At 41.5% G+C, this 21,388-nt stretch overlaps 1 protein-coding gene and 1 non-coding gene across 6 annotated transcripts in view; both read left to right on the top strand.

Moving 5' to 3' along the window:
* The window catches only part of LOC121269822 (protein unc-13 homolog C-like), a 599,906-nt gene that overhangs the window by 496,131 nt on the left and 82,387 nt on the right, over positions 1 to 21,388 (top strand). For all 5 annotated transcript variants that reach the window (XM_041174809.1, XM_041174810.1, XM_041174811.1 and 2 more), the window contains 3 exons: positions 6,887 to 6,975; positions 12,922 to 13,071; positions 13,382 to 13,505. In XM_041174809.1, coding sequence (XP_041030743.1) covers positions 6,887 to 6,975; positions 12,922 to 13,071; positions 13,382 to 13,505 — 363 coding nt within the window. The remainder of the gene's footprint in view (positions 1 to 6,886; positions 6,976 to 12,921; positions 13,072 to 13,381; positions 13,506 to 21,388) is intronic.
* On the top strand, positions 8,905 to 8,976 carry trnag-ccc. The gene has a single exon. It is a non-coding gene; the product is annotated as a tRNA-Gly (tRNA).

The following is a 21,388-nucleotide window of genomic DNA, read 5'->3' on the forward strand; positions in this document are numbered from 1 at the left end:
AGTGTGCACCATCTGCAAGATGCACTGCAGCAACTTGCTGAGCCTCTTTCAACAGCATCTTCCAAACTCGTGACCCCCACCGCCCTAGAAGGACAAAGGCAGCAGACGCATGGTAACACCACCACCTGTGTGTCTCCAAGCCACACAACATCCTGATTTGGAAGTATATTGCTATCCCTCATGTTGATGGGTCAAAAACCTGGAACTCCCTGTCCAACAGCACTGTGGGTGTACCACACTGCATGGACTGCAGCGGTTCAAGAGATGGAACACCATCTCCTTATCAAGAGAAATTAGGAATGGGCAACAAATGCTGGCCCTGCCTGCAACGCCCACATCCCACGAAAGAATTTAAAAAAAAGAGAAGCAGTTTTGAAGGGCCAAAAAGTCTATTCCTGTTTCTATTCCCTTTGTTCTTATGTTTTTTTAACCTTGGACCTTGGCTGTCTTTGTCAATGGATTTTCAAGGTACATTGATAAATCCCTTAATTTGCCCTTCCTCTCATATCTCAAATAATCCCGTACTTGTAAATGTAATGTATTATGATGCATTTTGCACAACTCGAGAATTTAATGTCTTCTACAGTTTGGCATCTGTCTTGTAGATGAAATGGAAACGTAATGTACATCTCTAAATATTAATATATTGAATCCTCCTTTTATAGTGCACTATAGCATGAACACTTTCTCATGATGCCTCAGGCACAGTGCTGCAATATTTAATCGGACATCCGGTTGATTATTAGAACAACTGATTCATATGATTTCAGGCAGACTAACGCCTGAGGTCCCATCCTGAATTCTGGCCTACATATCAATTTATTAAAAGCAATTGCAGATGTTTTTGTAACTTGCTCTATTTATGTAAATCTTATTGAATCAGATTTATGTTGCTAAATCTGAACTTGTTGACTGCTGAAGGCTAGAATGTGCACATTGATTCTTCAAAAATCATATTAAGTATTCGAATACTTGGGAGGGAAACTTGAGCAAATTAACTCCTCATGAATAGCCTTTGAGTAAGTTAGTTTCGCTATGTTAAATGAAACATGTGCAAATAAATCCACATGATGAATCGACCCAAGCAGCCACATTCTCTATCAATTATTTTCAATAAATGAATAGCATATTTTTCACATGTGCTCAAGGATTAAATTTCCAATATTAAGCCAGCAGTATTTTGTGAGCCTTATCAAATAATTTAAAGCAATTTAGGCACTGTCATTCCTGGCTTTACAAGTTTTAGTAAAAAGATGCAAGTAAATAGTGATGGGATTTAGGCAGAGGACACTGAAAGGCTAGTCATCTGCAGCTAATTTTCTCAGGATTCTCATTCTCCAATATAGATTAATGAGCATTATCAAAAAGTGCAAAAGTCAATTTTTGGCTGTTCAGGAAGACAAAGAGAATTTGCATTTATATACCAGCTTATCTTGTGTCTGGGAAATGTCAAGAAGTGCAATGAATTGTTCTTTTGAAGTGCAGTCACTGGTATTACATTGTTATTAAAATTAAGGTCATTAATCCAGAGATACACAGTCAAATTGAAAAATGAGCACTTATTCCTGGTCAAATCTGGTATTAACGCATTTCAGGTGTAGCAAAATTTCTAAGCGTAAACCATAGCAATGGCAAAAATACATAGTGTAGAGAAGCCTTATGCCAGGTAGTGCAGGTGTAATGGCCATTAGTGGACATACCACATTGGAGGAAGAGAGTAGCCCAGGACCAGAGAGAAATGCTACTTAAGCATGGCACAGGAATAATGCAAGAGGAATCTGTTCACCAGGGAGGCCATGACTGAGGCATACCAACCGGTCCGGGAAGCTCGTCATGGAAAGCCAGCCATCCGCAGTGCACTATATATAGCAGTGAGCGTCACCATTGTCATCAACTTGAATGCTGCGGGTCTATTCCAGAGTTAACGGGTGAGATTTTAACTTACTCAGAACACATTAACTTACACAGAAGTAAAATCAGGCCCAAACACTTAGCTTTCCTTTGAGCCAACTGAACTTTTGCAATGAAAAGATAAAATCTGCAGTTTGTCAACCTAGATTTTTCTGCTCGAGTCCTGGACTGGGACTTGAACCCATAACTTTCTGACTCGGAGGCAAGAGTCAACTGAACCACCAGTGACACTTCAAAACTGTAAAGCTAAACAAATTCTATTTAATTCTGCGTGGTAGAGGTGTATGCATTCAATCTTGATTGTTGTGAACTTCCCTTAAATGTGGCTCACTAGCAGATGCACCTCTAACTGAAGGAGTGGAGCTGATGCATAGCTGTATAGGCACCTGGCAAGCTTCAAGCAAACCAGAAATCATGCTGTGTGTGTTTACAACTAACCCAGAAGCACCTGCATTAATGCCCATGGGTCTCTTCAGCTGGGCTAGTTACTGTCATGCACAAGAGGGTGTGTGACCTCTCAATATGCTGCTGTACCAGTCTCTGTTTCAAAGCATTACCATATCACATACAATTTGGGAGAGGCATACAGCATGCTCAATCTCTGCTCTGCACCAGCTCTTTCCTCTTTACCCACCCTCACTACTATCCTTTCTGAGCCATGCGTAGTGCTAATGTACCTGTGTTAGCAACTACTTGAACAAGAGGTGCAACTCTTATTCAACTGGAGGCTGACTTGTGTTCTCTTGCTCTGTGAAGAAAGCAAATGATAAATTATGCATAAATAAGCATACTTAAACTGATAGATACTGCAGTCACATGTTTTACTGTGCACTGTGGACATGTTCATTTAGCATATCATAAAATATCTGACTAATAGGATTCAGAGTTCCTTACTATCCTTTAATCTCCACAGACTACATATCTTCTGAACACACTGTCCTGAACAGACTGACAATAGCTTGCTCATATGCCATTAGGGGTTTACGCGGTGACTAACACCACCTGTTCCATTGTACAGCGTACCCCTTCAGTCATTAAAGATTGAGAAAGAGTGATTTGGCTCTCAGGCCTTCCCATTAGGATGCACATAAAGTTATTTACATGGTCCTGCTATTTTCAGTTCTATTACTTTGTTACATCCTTGCTAACGTTACGCTCTGTAGGTGTAGCTTTTTGCATGTCCCTTTTTTTTTTACAACTACAACTTTTTCCACTGAGGCTTGGCCTAAATAGCCAAGTGGTTATGGTACTGGGTTTGTAACCCCAAGATCAAGAGTTCAAATCTCACAATGGCAAACTATGAAACAATGTAACTTCATCTGAAACAGATGGAAATGGGTTTGTACTCGAAAGAGTTACAACTTTCCACCATGTGTATATTTGTCTCCCACTACTACTTTGCATAAATAGTTATGCTTTACCTTCCTGTTCTTTCGTGCAACCTTCCTCATTCACTGCAAGAGATCAGAGTTTCTGATTTTCAGAATCTGCTCCGATGATTGCCTTCCAATTTACATATTCCTTCTTGCCAAACATTGCGGTACTTGCTAGGAGAGTTCACCAGGGCTTGCAAGGATTTATCAGTGAGGATATGTTTTTTCCTGTTGGCATTGTACTATTTTCTATTATTATTGTAAATTAACCAACTAGAGTAACAAATAATCTGACAATTTACTCATTGACTGGTTTTTAAAAATCGATAAAGAATCATGATTACAAGTGCATCCTGAATGGCTCGGTTTTTATTGTGCAAATGAAATCAGATATTTGAGAATCTCATATTTTGCAAGTGTATATTCCCATAATTTCATTACCAGTTCATTAATTTGTACACGGATATTTTGCCAATTTAAAAAAAGGCAATGCCAGGCCTTGAAGAAACTCTAATGACTCTTAACTGCAATGTTTTAAGAGGAGGTTGTGTACATTTAAAATTAAAGATAATCAATTGCACACTTTTTAAGTAGAATGTAAATTTAAATAAAAGCTATGTTACATAGATTCTATCCTCATTTCTGATATTTTTTAAATCCGCAGTAAAAAAAAGCAACTTACATTTATACAGCGCATTTACTGTAGATAATTGCCCCCAAGGCACTTGGGTCATAGTCAAGTAAAAATAGATGCAGAAGCAAAGAAGGAGATATTAGGAGGACTGACCAAAAGTTTGTTTACAAAGGGTTTTAAGGAAAGTCACATTAAAGGAGTAGAGGGAGAGGAGAGGCTAAGGTAGGTAATTCCGCAGCATTAGGCAGGAACTATCTGAAGATACAGTCACCAGTTGTGGGGTAGGGTGGAGGGAGGGATGCACAAGAGGCCAGAGTGGGAGGAATGGAGAGTTCTAGGGAAATGGTAGGACTGGAGGAGGTTACAGATACAGGTAGGGGCAAACCATAAAGTGGTTTAAATATGAGACAACTAATTCCACCAGAAAAATTAGAGATTTGCACACATTGATTATTGCTTAATGAAACAAGTAGGTGATAAGATTGCACAAATTTTTGCATTCGTTTATAACTGATATATAATCACTACAGAGCAAAACTCTGTAAGACTCACAGCAAAGCCTGTGGAGATTAATATGCATGCTGTAGTGTGATACATACAGTGATATAGCAACTCCCTGCAGCATCAGATTGTCAATACACGAGCCTGTTTCTCATTAGCATAATTTTTGGCATGGTAGACTGGCCCGCACCAAATTTACAGTTATCATACCTTTCTCAATACTTGATTCATGCTGTTGGTTTTCTGAGTTCATCTGACATAAAATAACTGAAATGTCACAGTATTTTAACAGATTTGTTAGGAAGTGATGAAATCTGACCCTTCAATAGGATTATCAAATTCCATGTAAAATATATATCTGGTTATCACTGTTTCGAGGAAATGTTGATACACTTGTTTTTTTTCTTCAAAATCTGTTTCAAGGTCATGAAAATAATTCACTTGCATAGTAAACATTTCCCTAGCAATCACGAGGCTTAGCCCTTGTCGGTGGACTGAAATGGTTTAAGAGCATCGAAGTTAGCCCTTGTCGGTGGACTGAAATGGTTTAAGAGCATCGAAGTTAGCCCTTGTCGGTGGACTGAAATGGTTTAAGAGCATCGAAGTTAGCCCTTGTCGGTGGACTGAAATGGTTTAAGAGCATCGAAGTTAGCCCTTGTCGGTGGACTGAAATGGTTTAAGAGCATCGAAGTTAGCCCTTGTCGGTGGACTGAAATGGTTTAAGAGCATCGAAGTTAGCCCTTGTCGGTGGACTGAAATGGTTTAAGAGCATCGAAGTTAGCCCTTGTCGGTGGACTGAAATGGTTTAAGAGCATCGAAGTTAGCCCTTGTCGGTGGACTGAAATGGTTTAAGAGCATCGAAGTTAGCCCTTGTCGGTGGACTGAAATGGTTTAAGAGCATCGAAGTTAGCCCTTGTCGGTGGACTGAAATGGTTTAAGAGCATCGAAGTTAGCCCTTGTCGGTGGACTGAAATGGTTTAAGAGCATCGAAGTTAGCCCTTGTCGGTGGACTGAAATGGTTTAAGAGCATCGAAGTTAGCCCTTGTCGGTGGACTGAAATGGTTTAAGAGCATCGAAGTTAGCCCTTGTCGGTGGACTGAAATGGTTTAAGAGCATCGGAGTTAGCCCTTGTCGGTGGACTGAAATGGTTTAAGAGCATCGGAGTTAGCCCTTGTCGGTGGACTGAAATGGTTTAAGAGCATCGGAGTTAGCCCTTGTCGGTGGACTGAAATGGTTTAAGAGCATCGAAGTTAGCCCTTGTCGGTGGACTGAAATGGTTTAAGAGCATCGGAGTTAGCCCTTGTCGGTGGACTGAAATGGTTTAAGAGCATCGAAGTTAGCCCTTGTCGGTGGACTGAAATGGTTTAAGAGCATCGGAGTTAGCAGCCCTGTTTTGCACTGCAGTTTACCTCACAATTCCCTTGTTTAAAATGTCCCTCCATACAGCATCTGATGCCAGATGATGGATTGTTTAGCCACAGTTAGGTATATTACACCAACTAGCCTTGTCAATACCCAAAATTGGAGCTCAATTAGATACGTTTAATGAGGCACCAAGTGTCAAGGTAGAAAAATTAAGTGGGCAGATATGGGGCATGCCATGAAAGAGGTTTCCATTAAAAAAGGACCTAAACTTATTAATGTGTGAGAAGGGTGATTGGCCAAGAAAAGATACACCCTTTCTTTTGAAAACCTTTTGCACAGATTTATTGCATATCCCAAAAAAGAATACTGGTAACCCTTGCTTCATTTCTTGGCTTATCGTCATGTTTTATGGTGTGTTGATGTACTTGGGTAAGCCATTGTGTGAGATTAAATGTATTATATTAAAAAAAAGGGTTTTGATTTGATAAGTCTGACAGCAGTCTAAAGCTTCTTGATTTACAGCGTACAGAATGATCAGATCAGATCAGTTCTGAAATAGCATGCTGCTGTTGCTTGGTGGGCAAATGGGGTCAGCCGTGCAATAACAAAACCACAAAGGTTTTCCTCATGTCTAAACAAGGGTATTGAACCACTTTGCTTATAACATTGCCCCTGTGTGCATTTCAACACTTGCCATAGCATTTCTCAAATTGAAAATATCCTAATAAAGCGATACTAAGCAGGCTGTGCATTTAAGCTTTTGGTGATTAAAACCATCTATACTTGTTCTCTTGCATGCAACATTGCAGCATGTGGTTGAGAGTAATCTGCTCTGTTCTAAAGCACTTGCAAAGTTGGCTTACTCGAATTTTATTTGAATTATTTTTCACACAAGCAAAACACTCCGATTCATCTGATTTGATTTGAAAACCAATAGTATTCTGAGAGCTGCAAATATGATTGGTGCTCATTTTCACGTGCTCTTAGCATTAAAACATTATCCAAGGATTGACATAAAGCTTTACACAAAAAGTCGTCTTGAAATCAGTTAATAACCATAATGCGGCTGCTATTTCATGGATGATTGTTATTTTCTTTTTAGCTTGATGCTGAGGCAAGTGGTATCCTGAAAGAGTTACAAGTCAAGCTTAATGGTGTCTTGGATGAACTGAGCTATATCTTTGGCACAAGGTATAGTATTTTCAGTAGAAATGATTAATGTAGTTTAATGAGCAGTTTGTCAAGTCATAAAGTACAGAAAAATGGCAAGTCTCAAAAGTTGACAACTTGTTTGAGAATTATTATTTGAGAATTTATTTCAATTTTACATTATATGAAGGGTCTTTTGAAAGTGTATTTTGGAGTATCAATAACTTAAGCTTTTATGGTCAGAAAATTGTACATAAATATATCACTTTTCATCACTCCAGCTTGTTTGGCTCCATTGGTTGCCTTCAGTCAGATGTCAGACAGCCAGTTATATTGCTGCATTGATGCAAGGAGTTTCAGCACTTGCTTTGAAATAACCTGCTCACTGTTGCTCAGTTTGGGTTCCGCTAGGATTACTCAGCTCCTGACCTCAATACAGCCTTGGTTCAAACATGGACTAAAGAGCTGAACTCCAGAGGTGAGGTGAGAGTGACTGCCTTTGACATCAAGGCTGCATTTGACCAGGTGTGGCATCAAGGAGCCCTAGCAAAAGTGGAGTCAATGGGAATCGGTGGGGGGGGAACTCTCCGCTAGTTGGAGTCATACGTAGCACAAAAGAAGATGGTTGTGGTTGCTGGAGGTCAATCATCTCCCATGCTGGAGTTCTTCAGGATCATGTCCTTGGCCCAGCCATCTTCAGCTGCTTCATCAATGATCTTCCTTCCATCATAAGGCCAGAAGTGGGGATGTTCGCTAATGATTGTACAATGTTCAGCAGCATTCATGGCTTCTCAGATACTGAAGCAGCCCATGTCCAAATGCAGCAAGACCTGGACAATATCCAGGCTTGGGCTGACAAGTGGCAAGTAACAGTCATGCCACACAAATGTCAGACAATGGCCATCTTTAGCAAGAGAAAATCTAACCATTGCCCCTTGACATTCAGTGGCATTACCAGTGCTGAATCCCCCATTATCAACATCGTGGAGGTTACCATTGACCAGAAACTGAACTGGACTAGCCATATAAACACTGTGGCTAAAAGAGCAGGTCAGAGGCTAGGAAGCCTGAGGTGAGTAACTCACCTCCTCACTCCCTAAAGTCTGTCCACCATCTATGAGGCACAAGTCAGGAGTGTGATAGAATACTCTCCACTTCCCTGAATGAGTGCAGCTTCAATAACACTCAAGAAGCTTGACACCATCCAGGACAAAGCAGCCCACTTGATTGGCACCCCATCCACAAACATTCACTCCCCCCCTCCACTGACACACACTGGCAGCAGTGTGTACCACCTACAAGATGCACTGCAGGAACTTGCCAAGGCTCCTCAGACAGCACCTGTCAAACCCACATCTGCTCCCATCTAGAAGGATAAGGGCTGCAGATACATGGGAACACCACCACCTGGAGGTTCCCCTCCAAGCTGCGCACCATCCTGACTCAGAAGTATATCACCTTTCCTTCACTGTCGCCGGGTCAAAATCCTGGAACTCTTGACATTACTGTAGGTGTACCTACACCACAAGGACTACAGCGGTTCAAGAAGGCAGCTCACCACCTTCTCGAGGGTAATTAGGGACAGGCAATAAATGTTGACCTAACCAGCGATGCCCATACCCCATGAATGAATAAAAAATAATAAACCTCTGGAGACTGCTCCTGCCATTCAATATGATCATCATTGATCTCCTGCTCCAATTCCACTTTCCCACCCGTTCCCCATATCACTTGTCATAGTCCGCTATTGTGAACAAGGATGCAAGTTACACCTTAATACTTTGCTGTTGCTGTACAAAGCAGGCCCACTAAGGTCTGCATCACCATTCAGTTTAAAAGCAGCATTAGCAGGTTCCTCACTAATTAACACCAGTGATATTTGTTCTTTATTGCTGCTCAGAAGCTGAGTGCTTTTCATTATTTAATTCTCCTGAATTGTCTGTAACTGCATCTACACTGCTGTTTAAGGCAGCGATGGTGGTGTAGTGGCGAGCATGGCTGCTTCCCAAGCAGTTGATCCGGGTTCGATTCCCGGCTATCGCAACTTTTCACCTTCAAGCTGGTTAATCGGACGATGTCGTTTGCTTGGCCTAAATAGCCAAGTGGTTATGGTACTGGGTTTGTAACCCCAAGATCAAGAGTTCAAATCTCACAATGGCAAACTATGAAACAATGTAACTTCATCTGAATAGGAACAGATGGAAACGTGTTTGTACTCGAAAGAGTTACACTGCTGTTTACATTGACTAGTGATGCTTGGTCCTTAGTGAGTGTCACTTCATATTGTGGTGGAAGACAACAGTGCTGATTGGAAGTTAGTGATGGTGCACAATGAGTATTGCATAATTGTGCAGACACTCATTAATGTGACATTTAGCACAAATCATAAAATATCAACATAATGTGGTTCTGCACTTCTCCCCAGTCCTCAGACCCAATCATTTCCAAACTTTTTTTAGAATCAGAAAATCATAGAATGGTTATTGTAAAGAAGGAGGCCATTTGGGCTGTCATGTCCATGCTGTCTCCCTCAAGGGGCAATTCACCTAGTGCAACTTTCTAGCCTTTTTCACATAGATGTGCACATTTTACTTTTCCAGATAATCTAATTCCCTTTTGATTCCTCCCATGAAACCTGCCCTCCCTCACACTCAGGCAGTGCATTCAAGATCCTAACCAGCCGCTGAGTAAACAAGTTTTTCCTCCAGACACCATTGCATCTTTTGCCAATTACCTTGAATCTGTGTCCTCGGATATTCCCACATAGACCTGTGGCCACCTCCCCATGCTTTCTCGTCTTAAGCTCCACCATTGGTTTTACTCCATGTCCCTCTTTTAAGTGCCCAGTTTGGTTTTAAATATTAAAGGAGTGGGGATTGCAAAAGGATAAATTGGACATTGGAAATTTATTTTTACAACACATTGAATCTCCCATCATGTCATGTATTTTGCATAACATTGCTAATTTCGCTACAAACATAGTCATAGTTCTAAAGGTCTACAGCACAGAAAAAGGCCCTTCGGCCCATCGACTCTGTGCCAGTCAAACAAATACCTAACCATTCTAATCCCATTTTCCAGCACTAGTCCCATAGCCTTGTATGCCATGGCATCACAAGTACACACCCAAATGCTTCTTAAATGTTATAAGGGTTTCTGCCTCTACCACCCTTTCAGGCAGAGAGCTCCAGATTGCCACCACCCTCTGGGTGAAAGAATTTTTCCTCTCATCCCCTCTAAACCTCCTGCCCCTTACCTTAAATCTAGGCCCTCTGGTTATTGATCTCTCCTCCAAGGGGAAAAGTTCCTTCCTGTCTACCCTATCTATGCCCCTCATAATTTTATACACCTCAATCATGTCCCCCCTCAATCTCCTCTGCTCCATGGAAAATAACCCCAGTTTATCCAATCTCTCCTCATAACTAAAACTCTCCAACCCAGGCAACATCCTGGTAAATCTCCTCTGCACTCTCTCTAGTGCAATCGCATCCTTCCTATAATGTGAATTCCAGAACTGCATGTGACACTTTAGCTGTGGCCTAATCAGTGTTTTATACAATTTCAGCATAATGCCCCTGCTCTTTTATTCTATGCCTCAGCTAATAAAGTCAAGTATCCCATATGCCTTCTTAACCACCTTGTTTGCCTGTCCTGCTACCTTAAGGGACCGGTGGACATACACACCAAGGTCCCTCTGATCCTCGGTATTTCCCAGGGTCCTACCATTCATCGTTGTTCCTATGCCTTGTTTGTCCTGTTCAAGTGCATCCCCTCACACTTATCCAAATTAAATTCCATTTTCCACTGATAAGCCCGTCTATATCCTCCTGTAATCCAAGGCTATCCTCCTCAATATTTACTACCCCACCACTTTTCGTGTCATCCACGAACTTACTGATCAACCCCCCTACATTCAAGTCTAAATCGTTTATATATACCACAAACAGCAAGGAACCCAACACTGATCACTGTGGAACACAGACATCCAGTCACAAAAACACCCTTGACCATCACCCTCTGCTTCCTGCCACTCAGCCAATTTTGGATCCAATTTGCCAAATTGCCTTGGATCCCATGGGCTCTTGCCTTCGTTGTCAGTCTCCCAAGCCTAGCTGAAGTCCAAGCAGACTATGTCAAATGCATTGCCCTCATCTACACACCTGGTCACCTCTTCGAAAAATTCAATCAAATTGGTCAGACATGACCTCCCCTTAACATCCGTGCTGACTGTCCTTGATTAATCCCTGCCTCTCCAAGTGTAGCTTGATTCTGTCCCTCAGAATTGCAAACGCCTTACATTTCTATGTTCTTTAAATTCTAACATGTGCCCTGTTCTCCTGTGTTGCAATACCATTCAGATACAACCCTGGGGGTGTTCCTTAGTCATGTAAAGCTCTTCCTTTTCCTCAGTATTTGAGACAGAGTTCAGTCATTGGGGTGATGTACTCCCGAGCATTCCTCCTCCTCTGTATATTTGAGGCCCTTATGTCATCCAATATTTTCTCACAACTAGTCACGACCTTGCACTGCATTGTGACTGATATTCTACCAGAGTTGCACACTGCACAGCTGCATTAAAAAAATTTGGGAGATTTATACTGGTTTGGTGTCTCATCTGTTGCTAAAGAAATGTTAAAGGATCATTTTTGCAAGTGCATTATGCTTAGCTGATCTTCTTTCGTTATCACCAAGGAAACCATTTTCCCATAATTTGCACCTTGTATTAAAAAAATCCTATTCCAATTCTCATTGACAATTTGCAATTAGGTTCCCTGATTTCCCGGATCCTCCATGGTAATAGGCAGCCTTCAAGAGGATAAAATAATGCCAAAAAAATAAAATTGTTGAAATATGTCAAAAGTACCTATAAATTTGTAAGAGCATTCAATGTGATGTGACAATAATACTTATATGAAATCTTAGTTTCCATGACGATTAAAAAAATAAGCTGTGAAATCAAAAATACTTTCTGAAAGGTTAATTTCTTACCTATAAATTTGAGAGAGATGTAGTGGGGTGAGAGATACCTTGTGGAGAAAGTATTGCACCCTTGTTTCCCTACCTAACCATCTTTCCTCAATAAATAAGATAATGAAATATGACCACTGTTGTTAATAATGTTGACAGATTATCACTGCTAAATTTGAAAGTTCAATATGCAGTCCTTAAACAAAGAGATGAGGTCCAGTGCAGTAGATGGAGGATGCTGCTTTGTTGCAGAGGTTCAGGTAGCTGTTCACATGGTGTTATTTGCAACACAAGTAAGAAGCTGTCCTAACATCCTGGTCAACTCTCCCTTCCACCCCACTGCCCCCCGCCCCCCCCCCCCCCACCCCCCCACCCCACCCTCACCACCTTTGAATTCTAGAATTGTACAGCATAGAAGGAGGCCACTCAGCCCATCAAGCCTTTGCCAGCTCTTTAGTGCAGCTATCAAAGTAACCCCACTCCTCTGCTCTTTCTGCAGCCGACTTTGCTAAAAATTGATTAACTGTATCAAGTCCCTCATTGCTGTTTGTTCAAACTTGCCGCACCCAAAATGACTGCCTGAGTAACAACAGTCACCTGATTGCTCCATGGTATGTGAAGCACTCTGGGGCTCTTCAGATTTTGCCAATCATGCTTTGTCACCAAGCGTGACATTCACTTCAACAATCAGAGAATTGTGTGTGGAAAGGACACCCTTTGAAAATGGCATCAATGACCCTCTATTAAAGTGTCAATGTGTTTGTTACCTGGCAACCAAAGGCCTTGTCAAATGATAGGCTTCATTTATTAAAAGCTGAACTCCAGCACTGCCTTTATTTTTTTTGTTACAGGTACGGTACGTGTGTTTAAAAAAAAAAGGCCAAATCATTATATTCACATTTTGTTGCAAGTGTCAATGATCTTGGGACAATAGTATCTTCTTAAATGTTATTTTCTGACACTTTTGATGTTTGGTCTTACGTGAATCATTTTATCACTGCTTTTGCTTGATTATTTTAGCTTCCAATCTGTAATTGAAGAATGTGTGAAACAGATGAACATTGAATTATATCAAATGAAAGGAACCGGGAATGCATCTGCTAATAGGAACAGTGCAGCCCTGAATGCAGAAACCGTCTTGAGGCCACTAATGGACCTCCTGGATAAAAAGTAACGTAGTTCTATGAATAAATGTCAGCATGAAGATATTCATTTCATCCCGACCTTCATAGCTTTACAGTAATCCGTTTCTAAATACTCCATCACTTGTATTGAAATGCAAATATTGTATGGACAGTTTGGAAATTTGGCCTTTAAGTTAGATTTACAAAAAGCTGCCTTGCCAGCTTATTTTATGCTGAGACGCTGATGTGATGCTGTTTTGTATGTATGATATGCCTTCAGATTTTGTGAACCATAATACGAATCCTTTGATGTCTCAATTGTCTAGTGACAGTCAATATTTTCAATTTTTTTTCAGCCTTACGCTGTTTGCTAAAATCTGTGAGAAGACAGTCCTGAAGAGAGTTCTAAAAGAACTTTGGAAATTGGTTCTGAATACAATCGAGAAAAAAATTGTTCTGCCTCCATTAACTGATCAAAGCGTAAGTATCAGCTGAATATTTCCCCAGTGTTTTCACAAAACCTAACGTGTTAAAATTATTTCAAAATGAAGTACTCATCTTTGGGTATCTCTCTTGCAAATATCCAAACAGGAATCCAAGGAAAGATACCAATTGTCAATTCAACATACTAATGGACCTTCTAGGTAAAGAGTAGCTGCGAGATTAAATGTCAGCCCAAGATAATGCTGATTGATCTTACCAGGCAACCCGCCATTCATTTCTATTCCAGCGCTAGAACACATTTTGTGTGACCTAACATGGAATTGGATTGCCAGTTATGTTTTATAAAATTTCTGAAGTGTAGCAGCTTCCCTTCCAGTAGCTGGGACTTTTTATCCATTGCGGTTGAGTCATAATAAATGTAATCAGATAACCAGCCACCTTTTTGCAGGAATTAGGATTTCATTTGTGTCTGGATTTCTACAAACTGGAGAAAAAAATAAACAATGGAGTAGAAATTCATGAGGAGCTCCCATTTTCCTGGCATTAAGTGGCTGCAAGGTATCAAATTGAGCAGTGGTGCCGAGTCCAAACTGTGCAGGTGTTGGTCACACTGCTAACTTCGTTGGAACCGTGTCTTGAGTGTTTCAGACAGACACTTAAGCAAAAGCATTCAGGTGCCTGCTGCTTGTCAGTCTAGTTTAAATGAGGTCCAACAGCCTATCAAAAGAGGCATAGGAATTAAACTCTCCGAGGCCTAACACTGAGGTAGCCAGACAGTTTACTTTCTGCTTGCATGGGCCTCCTGCAAGACGCCCGGTGGGATTTAAAATCTACCCTTATATGATTTAGCTGAATGTGATCAGGATGTACAGGAGTTACAACAGATTCATGCTTTTATTTGTTTAATGCTTTCTTCATTTGATTTTATTTATTTTAAACTAGTTAATTGGTTAAAGTTCTTTCTAACATGTTATTTTTCTGATAAGTACATTTTAATGATTTGATTTGATAGCAGAACAATCAGAACCATGTGGCAAGCAAAAATAAAACATTACAGAAGATATATTAGAGGTCTATACATAATCAGGTATCAGGTAGAAGTTAAACCTTGGGGACAATTGCTTTTTAAGAACAAAGCTACAACTGGTACGCAATGCAAAACTGATGAATGCTGAATGTCAGGAGGGACAGAAGTGATTTGTTTCCTGTAAGCATATAACCAATAAAGTTTATAGGTTTGGAAATGTGGCTTGCAGTCACTTTCAGGCATACCGTCCATCTCAACATGGGCTGATCGGTACAGTAAAGTCACTGTCCATACCATTATATTTGTGACACAGTTGCTAAGACTTTTTTTTTTACAGTTGCCACTGTCAAGATGCTTCTGTATAGCACTGAGGCCTCATTTAACAAAAAGGTTACTCCTAGAAAATATAATGCACTGATTAGCACTACATCGGTTTTATAAATGTAATGCAATTTAGGCGAATAGAATTGTTAACTAAATTGCAGAAAAACGTCACACATTTGCTGTAATGTTGTATTGTAACATTATAACTTGCATCTTGGTGATCATGTCCTGGAGTATGTTACACCCAGGTGATTACCTTTGAACTCTAGCTCTATCAGTGAAATAGATCAACAGATAAACCAATTGGAGAGGAATTGGCTAACCCTTGGAAATGGGTGTGTGGATCATGGTATATAATTAACCTCAGGTCCGTTTATTGAAAGGCAGGCAACACAGTAATTACTGGCTACCTGCTGTTTTGCACAATTGCTTTGTGCACCAACACCACCCTCATTGTTCATTGGCTGCATGGATCATCAGTGGGCCCTTTGGCATGAGTGGTTATCTCCTTTCAAAGGCAGTCTCCAGCTTAAAGGGGAGGCGTATTTTTATTTATTTATTCATTCACCGCATGCATGCATCGCTGGCTAGGCCAGCATTTATTTCCCATCCCTAATTGCCCTTGAGAAAGTGGGGGTGAGCTGCCCTCTTGAGCCGCTGCAGTCCATGTGGTGCAGGTGCACGCACACTGCTGTTAGGAAGGAAGTTCCAGGATTTTGACCCAATAACAGTGAAGGAATAGCGATATAGTTCCAAGTCAGGAAGGTTTGTGACTTGGAGGGGAAATTGCAGGTGGTGGTGTTCCCATGTGTCTGCTGCCCTGTCCTGCAAGGTGCAAGAGGTCACAGGTTTGGAAGGTGATGTTGAAGGAGCCTTGGTGAGCTGCTGCAGTGAATCTTGTAGGTGGTACACACTGCTGCCATTGTGCATTGGTGGAGGAGAGAGTGAATGCTTAGGGTGGTGAATGGGGTGCCAATCCTTTGTCCTGGATGGTGTCAAGCTTCTTGAGTGTTGTTGGAGCTGCACTCATCCAGGCAATTGGAGAGTATTCCATCACACGCCTGACTTGTACCTTGTATCTACAGGCTTTGGGGAGTCAGGAGGTGAGTTACCCGCTGCAGGATTCCCAGCCCCTCTCCTGCTCTTGTAGCCATAGTATTTATATGGCTGGTCCAGTTCATTTTCTGATCAATGGTAGTCCCCAGGATGATGATAGTGGGGGATTCAGCAATGGCAACGTCATTGAATGTCATGGAGAGATGGTTGAATTCTCTCTTCTTGGAGATGGTCATTGCCTGCCGCTTGTGTGGTGTGAATGTTACTTGTCACTTATGAGCCCAAGCCTAAATATTACCCAGGTCTTGTTTTGCTGCAAGAAGTGGTGGGTGTCATTTGAGAAACGGAATCTGTGCTCTGAAACATCGAGCAATGGCTGTACATGCAAGAGATCCTGCAACAAGGTTTTCAGACACTGCACTGAAGTTAGTAGTGGAAAGAAGAGATGCCCTGTATCCAAAGGGGTCAGGAGGCAGTGGGAAGAAGCCTGAAGTGTTGCACCAAGAACATGAATGAAGTGCAGGAAGAGTTTTAATTGTCAAGGTGAGTGAGTTAATCTTGGAGTTGACTTATCCTACCAACTGCACTACTCACCTCATCCACAGCTCAACTCAGTACCCTCTGTTACTCATCTCAATCCTAATCTCCATTATTCTACCTAACCCTAAAATTTGTATGCTTTCCCTCACCTTCACACACTTAGCATTGTTATAAGCCTCATACCCACAACTCAGTTTTCACATACTAGCTGCTATTCCACCACACCAAACATATTGCTTGACACTCTCAAACACATTTCCCCCTTTCTTGCAGGAGAACATGGCACATAAGCATAGGCAGCAGAAAAGAACTGAAGGAGGACAAGCACATTTGCATATTTTAGCCCTGATGGAGGAGACAGTGGTGGTCATCATGGAAGGAGCCCTGGACACTGGCAGGGCTGGGGTAATCGATGATAGGGGTACCTGTTTAAAAAAACCGTCCTCCATTCATCCTACTTCACCCTTAACCTCTTCTGATTTAGAACAGCAGAGGGTGTAAAATGTATTTTTTACTTAATCCTCTCCCACTGCTACAACTCAATCCTTGTCCTTTTTACATTTCAGATACCCAAGAACTGGAGGAAGAGCTAGCATTGAAGATGAAGATGCACTGTCATTCGATCATACATTTGCAGGCATCAGATCATCATGCATCTTTTAGAGGCAAAGATAGAGGAGGGATCTGCACATGGTGACAAACCAGGCAAAAGTGTACAGGAGTCTGCGTGTTATGGAACGACCGATGGTAAATGCTGAGTTGTTCAAATCCCAGAGGGAAATGAGAGACAACTGCCACAACTATTATTTGCAATTTGTATGTTTCGAGATGTGGGCTTTGAATTCAGCAGTAATAAGACCACGGAGCCCTGTAGGTTTTTACAAAACTAGATTAAACATTTATTAATAAGAGAAATGATTTTAAGCACATACATATTTCTACAAATTACTAATATAATAACTTCTAAATCTCCTAATTAATCTGACCCCCAGTTACACCTCTGTTAAGGCAACAGTAAAACACACAAATTTTAAAAGACCAAGGCAAAGAAACTTGATACCCTGAACAATCCAGTTCAAATTGAGTTTTCTTAGCTTCAGTTTGTTGTAGGCAGCAGCTTGAGATGTAGATGCTGAAGGCTTTTCACACTTGTTAGATCTTAACATGCCTGCATTTACACACATCCTTCTCGCCTTTATACAAGTTTTCCCCTTTGAATGCAAATTCCCGTTGTTTCACTATGTCATTGGACTTTACCTCCCTGATCATAAAAATTTATTGTAGTAACAATTTTATCAGTAATCTTTTGGAAACATAATTTATATTGGTTGGGTGGGCTTGGCGAGAGTGGGTGGGGGTGGTTGCAGAGCCGAATGCCGCCCAGGATTGGCTCCGCACCACAATTTCACATGGGCGAGCCAATTAAGGCCTGCCCCATGTGGATCGCGAGAGGTAGTGCTGAGAGCTACCTGTGCGGGCGGGGTGAGGAGGGAGAGTCGGGTCCAGTGCTCTTTCTGTGTCACATGAGATGGGACATGTTTTTATTTTCAAAATAAAGGTTTTATATATTCAGTGTTAACTTTAGGAAATCTCATCCCGCTCGCGGATGAGGTTTCCTAAAAAAATGTAAATGCTGCTTGGCTTTTTTGCTTGCCTGCCAACCATTAGGTTGGACAGTCAGCATAAATTTGAAGTCAAGTAATATGTTAATGCCCTTAATAGGCCTGACACATATCGGCAGGTGCACAGCAGACTCCGGCATGCGCCCACCGAACGAAATATCGCAAGACAGCACGATGACATGGGAACGCACACCTGATGTCATCACACGTCATTTTAGGTTCTGGTGTGTCGGGCGCGTTTTTGAATCCAAGCTAGTCTGGTTTATTTAAAAGTGCAATTGTCCTTTTACACCTTACGTTCTAAACTTCCCCCATGTTTATGTACTTAACATTTCAAACCTGGCTTATCTTTGTTATGTAAAAGCCTCCAGACCAGCTACCTTTAATCCAATTAAGTATCTCACACACACACATAACACACGCACATAACACACGCACATATACCACTATTCTCCAATAACATTATATCTTCCTGTCACTGGGCAAGGGAAAAGAGGCAGACGCCAGCTCACACGAGGCAAGGTTGCAGACACTAGTTCTGCTGCAGAGGACTCCGATAAGGGCTTTAGTGGGCCAGCCTAAAGAAGGCTAAGGGGTGGACATAGCCACATGATTAGTGAACTGTAAAGTCTGTTCAAAAACCTGTGTACAATCTTAAAGAGGAGTCCAGCACCAAAGAGGTTCTATACAGATATTGGAGCCTGTACTTTCCAACATGGAACTATTGGTCACCTCCATCAGCATACCTTCTGGAAATCATCGTATTGCAGCATCTGATGGCCACTGTCACAACATGAACTGCAGAACAAACAGCTTTCATCAAAGGTCTGAATGCTGCAGTGGAAACTCAGATTGCTGTCTTCATATAACTGATCAAAAGGGCTTTGAAAGCAACATAGCAGTCCATCAATCTGTTCTCTGACAGCCCAAGGGAGTGACAGTGGCTACATGGAGCATGAACCCTCCAGGTTAATGGGCATTCACCTGCATCCTGCGCTACTTGTGGTTGCTCACCAGTTTCGCACTGAGGGAGTGAAAACTTTCTGATGAAAATGGCCTAAGTCACTTGAGGCGCACACAAGGCATTGCGAATGTAGTCAGTGACACCTGGCAGCAAAGGGAATTCCAGAATCCAAGCAAAGCCTCGTGCCCTCTCTGCCTCCTTGCCTCTGGCAAGAAGGAATGAAATGAAGCTGTTCTCTATTTGTATAGAGAGACTCAATAGCCTCTGTTATGGAGCAGTGTACAGCAAACTGAGAGATGCTGCTTATATCTCCAGCAATAGCCTGAAAAGAGCCATATGAATAAAGGTTAAACACCATAGTCACCTTGAAGCTATAGGCACTGTTATCCTTGCCCTGATTTAAGGTGACAGCTGTGCAGCAGTTGGTAGATTTCTGTCATGGCCTCTTTAGTGAAGTTAAATCATCTCAAACATTGGTCATCTCAGGAATTGAGGTAAATAAAGTGCTCCCTAAAGACCTTCAACAGATAGGGCCTCCTGCTGACAGCGCTACTCCCTCCCCTCCTCCCTCTTCTAGCAGCATGTCCTGTTCTGAATTGCCTCTCTTCAATCTCCCAATCATGCTCAATTCCTATAGAGGAAAGTGTGGTTGGCCATCCATTTCTGGCAGCAACTTTAGATTTGTAAAGGAACAAACAGTTCAACACTAGCCAGTAAATTCCCTGCAGACTGTTGTGACTTTAGACAAGTGTAAGAAATCTCAAACAGCAAGTACAATTGCACCATCAGTTAGAAGAAATAACCCAGCAACAGACTTCTAAGTAGTTCATGATCTCATTAAGTAGCACTAGTGGTGTTCAGCTAGTCAAGAGGAAGACCATTTTAGGCTTCAGCATGATGTTTGAAAATGTTGCATGCTTATTAACGTCATAATCTTTACACAACTGGTGGTTGATAGGTGTGCACACACAAACCATCACCAAGATGGAGTCCAGCCATCAGTAATGTGCAAGTCAGACCCTATTTCTGAGTATTCAAAGGCCACTTAGTACCTAAAAAAGCAGATACTACAAAACCCAAGTGGATTCTGTTGCAGGTCGAACAATAACAATGTTGCTGTAAAACGAGACATGACAAATATTTTCGTCTTGCGCTCATCAGGACCTTTCACAAGAATACCAATATAAGGGGGTAAAACAACAATTTATATTCTCTGTGAAGAGAGTGCTGATTAGTTGGCAAGTGGACTCTGGTAGAGGCATTGCCAAGAGGAATGCACCAGTGATGATGAAATTGTTTGAAATTTAAACCAGGTACCTTGACCCTGATTGGTCAAGGCATTACCCTGAGGAGTGAGTCAGCGAATGGCTGTCACTTATTTCATCAAGCCAAAAAGATGTTCTGCCTTTCACACAAATAAGTAATGTAATATGTGAATTTCAGTGCCAGTGTGATGCTAGGTATGTAGGCTGTATATCCCAAAGATTGACAAATCGTATCAAACAGCATGCTCCAGCTGTGGTTTGCAATGGGCAAGGTACTGACGGTACCCAACCAGCCCGTACTTGCAAAACTCAAAACATAGTATCCAACATTGGATGTGATTCTGCGATTAGACAATATTTGCTAAATAATTCTGTATGCTAAGAATTACACTATCAGCCAATTTAAGATTGTCAGTCAGGCTCAGAGTGTGGCGCATTTGCGTGTCCTGGAAACAACAAATATGAATACATAGGGCCCTGTTCTTTGCAAACAAAGAACATGTATACACATCACGCCCGTTTCAGCTAAACAAAATAAGTGACAGCCATTCGCTGACTCATTCTTCAGGGCAATGTCTTGGCTAATCAGGGTCAAGCTGTCTGATTTAAATTTCAAACAATGCTTGGCAGTTAACTGTCAGTCACCATCACTGGTGCATTCTCCATGTCAATGCCTCTACCAATCAGAGTCCACTTGCCAACCAATCAGCACACTCTTCACATACAGTATAAATTGTTGTTTTCCCCTGATACTGGTATTCTAGTGAAGATTCCTGATGAGTGCAAGGCAAAAAGCTTCACATGTCTCTTTACTCAATAACTCTCAAGTTCTGTACTACTAAACGACTATTAAGAACAATGTTAGGAGCTAGAATGGTAAGTGAGATATTCTACCACAATGGGCCTACCATAAACCTGCTCAGTTATTGAGTGTGACACAGCTATGGGAATTTTAAATTCCGGGCAGGAAGTGGTTGGATGAGCAGACATCCTGTCTGGAAGGGGCAATCGAAGGACCAGCTGATTTTAGTGACTGGGCCTCATTAACATGCCACTGGCTGACTTCCCAAATAAAATGTCTAAAACATGGCAGAAAGTGGCACAGAAGCCTCCCACTGAGG

The sequence above is a fragment of the Carcharodon carcharias genome, chromosome 26, assembly GCF_017639515.1.
Source record: "Carcharodon carcharias isolate sCarCar2 chromosome 26, sCarCar2.pri, whole genome shotgun sequence".
Classification (NCBI taxonomy): domain Eukaryota; kingdom Metazoa; phylum Chordata; class Chondrichthyes; order Lamniformes; family Lamnidae; genus Carcharodon; species Carcharodon carcharias.